The 10,834-nt window shown below is 46.3% G+C and overlaps 1 protein-coding gene across 1 annotated transcript; it reads right to left on the bottom strand.

The window, feature by feature from the left end:
• Window positions 1-5,654: 5,654 nt before the first annotated feature.
• On the bottom strand, window positions 5,655-6,269 carry Tmem217b (transmembrane protein 217B). The gene has a single exon (XM_051187088.1). It carries the CDS (start codon window positions 6,243-6,245, stop codon window positions 5,691-5,693), a length of 555 nt encoding a protein of 184 aa, XP_051043045.1. The 5' UTR covers window positions 6,246-6,269; the 3' UTR covers window positions 5,655-5,690.
• Window positions 6,270-10,834: the final 4,565 nt, after the last annotated feature.

Raw genomic sequence — 10,834 nt, 5'->3', positions numbered from 1 at the left:
GGGACTTTTTGTTGTTTTGGTTTTTGAGTTTCTCACTGTATAGCTTTGGCTTGCTAGCCTGAAACTCACTTTATAGACCAGGCGATGAATTCACAAAGATCCTAATGGGATTAAAGGTGTGGGACAAACATCACACCTGGCCTATTATTTGTTTGTTTGGAGACAGGGTCTCATGTATCCTAGGGTAGCCTAGAACCTATTTTATTCTATTTTTTTCTGGGACAGGGTCTCATTGTATATCTGAGGCTGTTCTGGAACTCAGTCTGTAGATCACGCTATCATGAGATCCACCTACCTCTGCCATCAGAGTGCTGGATTAAAAGCACGCACCACCATCACCCAGCCACCTAGAATTTTTAGTTCTTCAGTTTTTAGCATTTAGGGGGTTTATGAAATGGAGTAATGGTGGTTTGAGGTATGGGAGTCTACACACACAGAAAGGGACTTCACAGGTCTTTGTAGGAAGTATGTGCCTTTTGTGTGACCTAAGAGTAGAGTTTTGGGCTAGCTGAAGTCAAAAGGTCACCTGCAGGACACCTCCCAGGCCCAGGTCAGGGGTCGAAAGTGTCAGTCTACCTGAAAAAAACAACTTAGGTGACTGTCATTGTTGTGACCCATAGGTCAGAGGTGATGTTGCAGCAGACCTAGCAGGGACATTGGTTCACTTAGCTCAGTGACCTCTGAAACCAGTGAGGAAAGTGGCTGGACACGTGCAAGCAGACATTTTCCCAGCTTCAGCTACTAGGAGGAACAAGTAACCCCACACTTGGTGGAGAAAACCATTCACAGTTAGCGTGTCTTAGCTCCAGTGAGAGCCTGGAATTTGTCACCTGAGGTGACTGGAGGAGGAAGTGCCTCCAAGGTCACTCGTGGGTTATTGGTAGGGTCCAGCTACTTGGGGGTCTGTTGTTTGGGGACATTAGTTCACAGTCAAATAAATGTCTCTGTAGGGACTTTCCCAACGAGGCTGCTGGCTTCTTGGTACCAGCCACACTGAAATCCTTATGGTATTAAAAAGTGTTTTCTTCAGAGTGGGTGAGATAGCTCAGGTAAAGGCACTTGCCGCCAAGCTTGACAACTGAGTTTGAACCCTGGGACCCATATGGTAGAAGGATTTCCACAAGTTGTCCTCTGACTTCTGCAAGTGCTCCATGGCACACCAGCCCCTCCTCACAAATAAATATAATGTCCAGTTGGGTTTTTGTTTGTTTGATTTTTCAGTTTTCCAAGACAGGGTTTCTCTGTGTAGCTTTGGAGCCTGTCCTGGAACTTGCTTTGTAGACCAAGCTGGCCTCAAACTCAGAGGTCTGCCTGCCTCTGCTTCCTGAGTGGTGGGATTAAAGATGTATATTACTGCATAGCTTGATATAATTTTAAATAGACTTAAATTTTTTAACGTTACTTTTATTTATTTTAACTTTATGTGCATTGGTGTGAGGGTGTCAGATCCTCAGGAACTGGAGTTACGAACAGTTGTGAGCTGCCATGTGGGTACTGGGAAATAAACCCAGGTCCTCTGGAAAAGCAACCAGTGCTTTTAACCACTGAGCCATCTCTCCAGCCCCCATTTATTTATTTTTATTTATTATGTATATGTTCTGCCTGCATATATTCCTAACGCCAGAAGAGGGCACCAGATTTATAATAGTGATTGCTGGGAATTGAATTCAGGATCTCCAAAAGAGCAGCCGGTATTCTTAACCACTGAGCCATCTCTCCAGACCTTAAATTGCATTTATATATTTATGTGTGTGGGCTGCAGAGCCAGGGTGCCAGTGTGGAGGTCAGAAGACAACCTGTGGGAATTGATTCTCGCCTCTGACCCTCAGCCCCTCCTCTGACTCCTATCACCTCTTTGTGACTTCACCTTAGAAGCAACATCTTATCCCTTTGCTAGGCTGTTTGTTCAAACGGCATATGCCCTGAGCAGCTCTTGCTGAGCTATGTGAGAGGGCTCAGGAAAGCAGTTTCATAAACAAACTGAATTTCAGAGAGGTCAAAACTAGAACCCTGTGTGGGGCTCATCAGGGTAGAGGGAAGCCCAGGGGAGGGTGGGACTGAGCCCTGGCATTTGGAGTCAGGGGAGGATAGGTCTTTGGGAAGGTAGGAATGGGAACAGACACATTGGTGTCCATGAGCCCCAGGAGACACCTGTTGGCAGGAGAGGCTGCATCTATCTGTCACAGGCTCATGGAGCAGGGGTGATGATGGGAAAGTCTGGATTAGACAAAGGGGCCACCCTAACAGAAGCAGCCTTGGTGGAAGGAGGTGTGAAGCTGCATCAGAGGGTAACAGAGTGGGGAACAGAGAGGAGGTAAGGACAACCGTGCCTTTGGGGGTTTTGGTATTTTTAGGAGCTGGGATTTGTGTATGGTGCCTTAGAGTTTCCTACCTTCTTTCTTCTCTTAAAAGCCTAAAAATATGTTTATTATTATTACTGTGTGTCTGTGTGTACTGGTGCATGGTAGCCATTGTGTGCGTGTGAACATCAGAGGACAGCTTTTCAGGGTGAGGCTCTCTCTTCACTGTGGGTGGCATCCAGGCTCCTGCAGCAAATGCTTATCGACTGCAGCTCCCCGGCCCAGCCCTCTTTTTACTTTTCATTTGGTGATAGAGTCTCACTAAGATGCTGGGGTTTGTTTGGACTACTCACTCCAGCCCAGGCAGGTCTGGAGCTTTTTGATCCCCCTGCCTCAGCAGGTGTGATGGCCCAGCTCAAGTATCTCTGAATTGAGATTATTCCTGGACAGCTCATGGCTTCATTTCTTTGGTTCTCCAGTTCCCAGTTCAGTCAAAGACACTAGGGTAGAGAGTTAGATCCTGTTGCAGGTTTCAGCCCTGCTTGGAGAATCTGGTTTTGGCCAACAATACTAATTAGAAACTTGTCACCGACTGCCATCTAGTGATACCTTGAAGAACTTCCTCGGCTCCAAATTCATTCATTCATTTATTATTATTTTTTTTTTTATTTGCATTAGTGTTTTACCTGCATGTTTGTGTGAGGGTGTAAAATCTTGGAGTTACAGGCAGTTGTTAGTTGCCATGTGGGTGCTTAGAATTGAACCCAGGTCCTCTGGAAGAGCAATCAGTGCTCTTAACTGTTGAGCCATCTCTCTAGGCCTCAAAATTCATTTCTTGGAGCTAGCTGATTGAGTTCAGTGAGTCACAGCTGCCAGGCGGCTCAGGCTTGGGAGGAGTGTGGTCCAGAAAGACAGTGTTGGGGTCTGGAGAAAAGGCTCAGTGGGTAAGGGCTTCATAAGTATGTGAACCTGAGTTCAGTTCATAGTATCCAGCCTGGAGGACGGTGTGCACCTGTAATACCAGTACTAGAGGCTGAGACAGGAGGCTTTTCTGGCCAGCAGCTTGGCCAAGAAACAGCAAACCCAGGTTCATTGAGAGGGCCCTGTCTGGAGGGTAGATAAGGGGCGTGACAATGGACTTCTGTCATCTACCTCTGGTCTCCATACACGCGAACCCCCTTCGTGACTAACCCTTCTCCTTTACTCCCAAAGGTTTATTTTATTGTTTGAGACAGGGTTTTATTATGTAGGACGAGAACTCTCTCTGTAGACTCACAGAGTGGCCTGTCTCAGCCTCCCAAGTGCTGGGTGCAGTTGGGGTCACCCTCTGTCCCCAGTGCACCCAGCTTCTGGCTTTTCTGTTGTTTTGTTTTTCCCATACAGGGTCTCATGGTCTTAAGCAGTCCAGGCTGGCCTGAGATGTGATATGTAGATGAGGGTGACCTTGAATTCCAGGCTGATACCGCCATCATGCCTGCGTCCTGCAGGCTAGTTAGTGAAGGTACGGGGCAGAATGTAAGCATGTACTGTAGGAAGGTAACCCTGCTGTCCCACTCTGCGTTAGGGCTGTGGCATGCTAGGAGTTCAGAAGTGTACAGAAGGTACTAGGTAGCTTATACTGCATCTTCTTTTGGAGGTCAGCCAGAATGACCAAAGGAAGTCCTGTTTTTATTGTGTGACCTGGAAACATCACTCCCTCCCTCTCTCCAGCCTCTGTGTTGTCAAGCCATAAGAATAATGTGTATAAGGCTGTAAGGTGTGGCTTGAATGTAAAGCACACACCCTGAAGGTGGCTCTTCACTGACACCAGTTCTCAGCATGGAGATTTAAAATAGGGTTTTTTTTTAGGAGCATGGAGAGATGTATCAGAGGTTAAGAGCGTGTGCTGTTCTTGCAGAGGTCCTGGGTTTGGTTCCCAGCACCCCACTCTGGATCACAGCCACCTGTAACGCAGCTCCAGAGAATCTGATCAATGGCCTCTTTCCTGGGAACGTGCACTCGTGGTGGTGCACACACACCCACACTTACATACACACGCCAACACATAATTAAAAGATTAAAAAGACATCTTTAAAGTAGGGTGAGGTGACATATTAAAGGTGGCACCTTCAGTCGTAGCACTCAGGAGGCAGAGGTGGGTGGAACTCTGTGAGTTCCAGGCCAGCCTAACTGATGTAAGTTCCAGGCTAGCTGGTACTACACAGAGACTTTTCCCCGAATCAATTAATCTTTTTTTTTTTCCCAAGGCTTTTTGACTAGGGATGCACTCATGCACTCAGTAGAGTGTTTTTCTTTTTGTTTCTTTTTTTTTCTTTAATGATTTATTTATTTTTATTTTGTGTGCATTGGTGTTTGACCTGCGTGTATGCCTGTGCTGGGAATTGAACCCAGATCCTCTGGGAAAGCAGCCAGTATTTGTAACCACAGAGCCATCTTTTCAACCCCAGTAGAGTGCTTTTCTAGCACGAATAAAACCCTGTTGGATCTCTAGCACTGTATAAACGGGATATGATGTCTGTTGTCTGTCGGTGATCCCAGCATCTGGAGGCAGGAAGATCAGAGAATCTGGGTCATCTTCAGCTAATTGAGAGTTGGAGGCCAACCTGGGATAAAAGGTAGAGACAAGGCCCGGGGAATGACACAGCAGGTGAAGTGCTTGCCTCAGAAGCATGGAAACCTGCTTTGAATCCACGGGAGTCAGGGAAAGCCACGGCAAAGCCAGGCCTGCAGCGTGCATGCATCTGTAAACATCTGTAATCCCAGCTGTCTCACGGTAAGATGGGAGGTAAAGACAGGAGGATCCTGGAAGCCCACAGGTCAGCTCACCTGGTGATGTGGCCTCAACAAGGAAGACAAGGCCTCACCTCAAACCTGGAAGCCGAGGACTGACCTCCGCACACAGGGCACCTGTGGGCCTGTACTCACGTGCATGAATGTGCACATCCACAAGGACTGGGGCTAAAGGCCTGCACCACCACTGCCCAGCTTAAAATAAATCTTTAAAGATGATTAGAAAAAAAAAAAAAAAGGCTGGGTGTGGTGGTACATGCTGTTAATCGTAGAGAGGCAGAGACAGGAAGAGCTCTGTGCGTTTGAGGCCAACCTGGACTACATGTTGACTTCCAGGGCTAAATAATAAGACCCTGTCTCAAAAAAAAAAAAAAAAAAAAAAAAAAAAAAAAAGATAAACATGAAATAGTTTTTGGAAAGCATTAAAAATAGGTACCAACAAGATAGTCAACACAAAGGTAACATACAAATATATCATTAGATAACCAATGTTAAAACAAGCTGCATTCTCTCCACCCCCATGCATATAAATCAAAAACCCTAAAAAGACAAGACAGACCAAGGCTAGGAAGGGAGGGATCTGCCATAGCCATTCCTGGTTCAGTTTGTTTTGCGGTACAAAGAGCCCAGCCCTACAGGTGGCCATGAGTCCACTGTGCTGATGGAGGAGCGCTTGCGGCGGCCGGCTATGCTCACAGTCTTGGGGTCCTTGTACAGCGTGTAGCCATGCTTGACAATGAAGGGAAGAGGGGTAAAATGCAGGAGCATGCGGAAGATTTGCAGGACCAAGTACAGATGGCCCAGGTCCTTGAATTGCTCCTTGATGGTGCTGTAGATGAAAAGGACCATGGTGAAGCTGAAGAGCTCGTAAGTGATGATCCACAGGGTGTAGATTATCAGCCCAATAAATATGTTCTTGTCCAGGCAGAAGAGGAAGAAGCAGCTGATGGTGATGGTGGTAATGGACAGGCCTATGCTGATGTTGTTCCTGTAGACCACAGCCCAGGATGAGACCTCGGAATCTGTGTCCAGGTAGATGCTGTATTTGTCTTCGAAGCCAATGTGTGTTATCTGATTCAGTTCAAAGATGAAGAATTGGATGGTGTTGAGTATGGAGAAGATGCCTGCCATGGTGGATAGCATCCTGGCATTCATTGTATACTGAACTCACCAGGGCTGGTCCTGAAGGAGAAAATCAGGAATAAACATGATAAGAGGCAGAGTTAGTCCAAGACCAATTCCCCAAATCGATAGGGATAATTAGGGAGCCAACAAGCACAGGCAATCTGTAGACAGACATTTTTTGGGTTCCCAGTTCACAAAAAAAATGGCACGGAGACTTATAGTTAATTGTGAAAGCTCAGCCTATAGTTTAGGCTTTTCCCACTAGCTCTTACAACTTAAATTAACCCATTCATATTAATTTACATTTTGCCTCATGGCTTTTTCTCCCTTTTCCATCTTGTACCTCCTATTTCCTCTCCATGTCCCCTGACTTCTCTCCCTTGCCTAGATTCATCTCCTCTCCTGCTCTCTCTACCTGGAAGTCTCTTTCTACCTGGAAATCCCGCCTAACCTCTTCCTGCCTAGCTATTCAGTTCTTTATTAAACCAATCAGAAAGCACCTTGGCAAAGACATCTCCACAGCGTGTAAAAAGGTTATTCCACAACCATGACCCAAGGGAAGGCAGGCTAAGAGTCTAGGCTGTGGTCTCACCTAAGCAGCTGGACCCATCTTGTTGGGACATAGAATAGGGTTCCCATTGCTGTGAAGAGACAACCACGACCACAGCATCTCTTATAAAGGATGACGTTTAATTGAAGTGGCTCATGTACAGTTTCAGATGTTTAGTCCATTATTACCATGGCAGGGAGCATGGAAGTGTGCAGGCAGGCATGGCGCTGGCTAGATCTTGATCAGAAGGCAACAGGAAGTCAACTGTGACACTGGGAGTAGCTTGAGCATAGGAGAACTCAAGGCACATCCCCCATAGTGACACACTTTCTCCAACAAGACCACACCTACTCCAACAAAGACACACTCCTAATAGTGCCCCTTGCTTTGGAGGCCATTTTCTTTCAAACCACTGCACATACCTTATAAGGCCGTACATGGTGATGTCAGTGAGAATGGCCCCCATGGGCTCATATGTCTTAAGACATATGTCCCTAGTTGATGGCACTGTTTGGAAAAGATTAGGAGGTGTGGACTCCATGCCCATTACTACATATGCCTTCTGTGGCAGCACAAACTGATAATCTTAGCACCTCCTAGGTAGACACAGGGAGATCTTAATTTCAAGGCCATTCTTTATTATATAGCAAGTTTGAGGCTGGTATGGGAGACATGAGATTCTGTTATTCCCTGGTACCCACTTCACTGGACGGTTACAATTATTTTTGAGACAGGGTTTCTCTGTGTAACAGCCTTGGCTGTCCTGTGACTCAATTTGTAGACTAGGCTGGCTTTGAACTTAGAAAGATCTACCTGTTTCTGCCTCCCAAATGCTGGGACATTTGCTTAGTATTGAGGAGGATTTGAGTTTAATCCTTAGTACTGTAACACTTTCCCACTGCCCCCCCCCCTCCTATACACAACTTCCAGCTAATCTACGGTTTGCATGCACACACCTGGGCTAGCTAGTTTTTTGTTTTTTGTTTGTTTGTTTGTTTTTTGTTTTTTGTCTTTGTTTTGTTTTGGTTTGGTTTTGGTTTTTTTGGTTTTGCAAGACAGAGTTTCTCTGTATTGTTTGAGAACCTGTTCTGGAACTAGCTCAGTAGACCAGGATGGCCTTCAACTCACAGAGATCTGCCTGCCTCTGCCTCCTCAGGGCTGGGATTAAAGGCATGTGCCACCAATGCCCAGCGGGGCTGACTAGTTTTATGACAAGGTGATACAAGCTAGAGTTACTGGAGAGGAGGTAGCCTCAACTGAGACAATGCCTCCATAGGATGGGGGGGAGAGGCAAACCTGTAGGACATTTTCTTAGTGATTGACGGGTGGGAAGTAAGGGCCAAGTCCATGGTGGGTGAGATTATCCCTGGGTATATGGTCCTGGTTCTATAAGAAAGCAGGGTGAACAAGCCACAAGGAGCAAGCCAGTGAGCAGCTCCCTCCATGGCCTCTGCATCAGCTCCTGACTCCAGGTTCCTGCCCTGCTGGAGTTCCTGTCCTGACTTCTTTTGATGATGATCAAGAATGTGGAAGTATAAGCTAAATAAGCTGCACTGATCACGATGTTTCATCACAGCAATAGAAACTTTAACAGAGACATCACACATGGACTGTGTTATATCTGCATGCTTTTCCCATCTAAAACTCATGCTAAATTTGTCATTGTGACAGTATTGAGGGTAGTTTAAGAGGCACACGCCTTTAACCCCTCAGGAGGCAGAGGCCTGTGGATTTCTGAGTTCAAGGCCAGCCTGGTCTACAGAGTGAGTTCTAGGACATCCAGGGCTACACAGAGAATCCCTGTCTAAAAAAAAAAAGAGAGAGAGAGAGAGAGAGAGAGAGAGAGAGAGAGAGAGAGAGAGAGAGAGAGAAGTCAGTGGAATACTAGCATAGGTAATTTCAAACCTTATCAAACAGGCCCAGAAGATTTACCGTCTGACCCTAGTGACTCATGACATCATGCACACGTAGCCAGTTCAAAAAGAAGGAAGTCACACTGTAAACTTTTAAGGAAAACAGTGAGATGTGTGCAGAGTCATGCAGATAGGTACCTCATCCAGGTCCTCTGCCCAAAAATATCTAGCCATTCTTAACTCCACCAACAGAGCTTTACTGTCTTCCCAGCAGAGAGGTCCCCCCACACTGTGGGGACAAGCCTATTGTGCCTTGTATAGGCCATTTCAAGCAATTCTCCATGTCTGTCCTAGACTCCGGTAAATTCTTCTACCACCCATGCATCTGGCATCACTGGGGTCTCCAAAGACTATCATACCTGGCTAAATTTCCTCTTCATTTTTAAAACCTCTTTTTGGGTCAGGTATGGTGGCACACTTTTTTAATCCCAGCACTATGGAGGCAGAGGCAGGTGGATCTCTATGAGTTTGAGGCCAACCTGAACCTGGTTTACAAAGTGTGTTCTAAGACAGCTAAGACTGCATAATGAGATCCTGTCTCTAAACAAAAAATATTTTTATCTGTGTGTCTCTCTGTGTGTGTGTGTGCATATATGCATACAGGTGTGCAGTGCCAGAAGAAGGCATCAGAGCCTACTGGAACTGTGGAACTGGAGCTACAGGCAGTTGTGAGGTAACTGGTGGGTGCTGGGAATCAAACTCTGGTCCTCTGTAAGAGTAGCAAGCATTCCTAATAACAGCACCATCTCTCCAGCCCTCTTTTGTTTATCTTTTGTTTGTTTGTTTTGTTTTTTGAGACAGGGTTTCTCTATGTAGCTTTGGAAGCTGTTCTGGAACTCGCTCTGTAGACCAGGCTGATCTCGAACTTAGAGATCCACCTATCTCTGCCTCCTGAGTGCTGGGATTAAAGATGTGCACCACCAACACCCAGCTTTTTATTTTTTTTACGTGTATGTGGGGGGGGCAGACTACTCACACAGTGCACATGTGAAGATCAGACAGCAACACTCTAGGAGTCAGTTCTCTGTGCATCTTGACTTCGGGTCCTCAGGCCTGGTGCGTTTACTCACTGAACCATCATTCATAGCATAGCAAGAGACAACAAGTTTCCCAGATCCCTTTTGATTAGGCAGGCACCTTTGACACAGGATTTCTCTGTGTAGCTCTGGCTGTCCTGGAATTCACTCTGTAGACCAGGTTGGCCTCAAACTCACAGAAATCCAACTGCCTCTGCCTCCTGAGTGCTGGGATTAAAGGCATGTATCAACCACTGTCTCGCTGGACATTTATTTTTAAAGATTCATATATTTTCCTTTTATATGGGTGTGGTGGTTTGAATGAGAATGGTTCCCATAGGCTCTTATATTTGAATGCTTGGTCCCAGGGAGTGGCACTATTTGAAAGAATTAGAAGGATTAAGAGGCGTGGCCTTGCTGGAGGAAGTGTGTCTCTGGGGGTGGGCTTTAAGGTTTCAAAAGCCTCTTTCCAGGCCCAGGTTCTCTCTCTCTCTCTCTCTCTCTTTCTCTCTCTCTCTCTCTGCCTGCTGCCGTTGGGTTAGGATGTAAAAGTTCTCAGCTACTTCTCCAGCACCATGGGAGTCACAATGTTCCTCACCATGGTGATATTAGAGGTAGACCTCAGAAACTGTAAGTAAGCATCCACCCCCCCCCCTCCATTAAATGCTTTCTTTTGTAAGAGTTGCTTTGGTCACAGTGTCTCTCTGCAGCAATACAACAGTGACTAAGACGGTGTGTGAGTGTTTGCATGTACATGTGTGCACCGTGTGTGTGTGTGTGTGTGTGTGTGTGTATGCGCAGTGCCTGTGCAGGCCAGAAGAGGGCACTGGATCCCCTAGAACTGGAGTTACAGATGGTTGTGAGCTGCTGTGTAGATTCTGGGAACCAAACCCAGGTCCTCTGGAAGAGCATCCTGTGTTCTTCACTGCCTAGCCAACTCTCCAGCCCCTCTGACTGCTTCTTGACAAACTTTGTTGGAGGTGACACTCAAGAGAGAAACTAAAGAATGGCTTTTTCTCTTTTTATTTTTGTACTTATTTGGACTATAACAGGAGACATAGCTAGGGGTTGAGGCTAAAGAAGATATAGCATAGTAAAATCAGCCCTTCCCCCCACAAATAAAAAAGGTGGACGGGGGGG

Source organism: Phodopus roborovskii, unplaced genomic scaffold (assembly GCF_943737965.1).
Source record: "Phodopus roborovskii unplaced genomic scaffold, PHOROB, whole genome shotgun sequence".
NCBI lineage: Eukaryota > Metazoa > Chordata > Mammalia > Rodentia > Cricetidae > Phodopus > Phodopus roborovskii.
The sequence above is the reverse complement of the archived record's forward strand: the minus strand, read 5'-3'. Positions and strand labels throughout refer to the sequence as shown.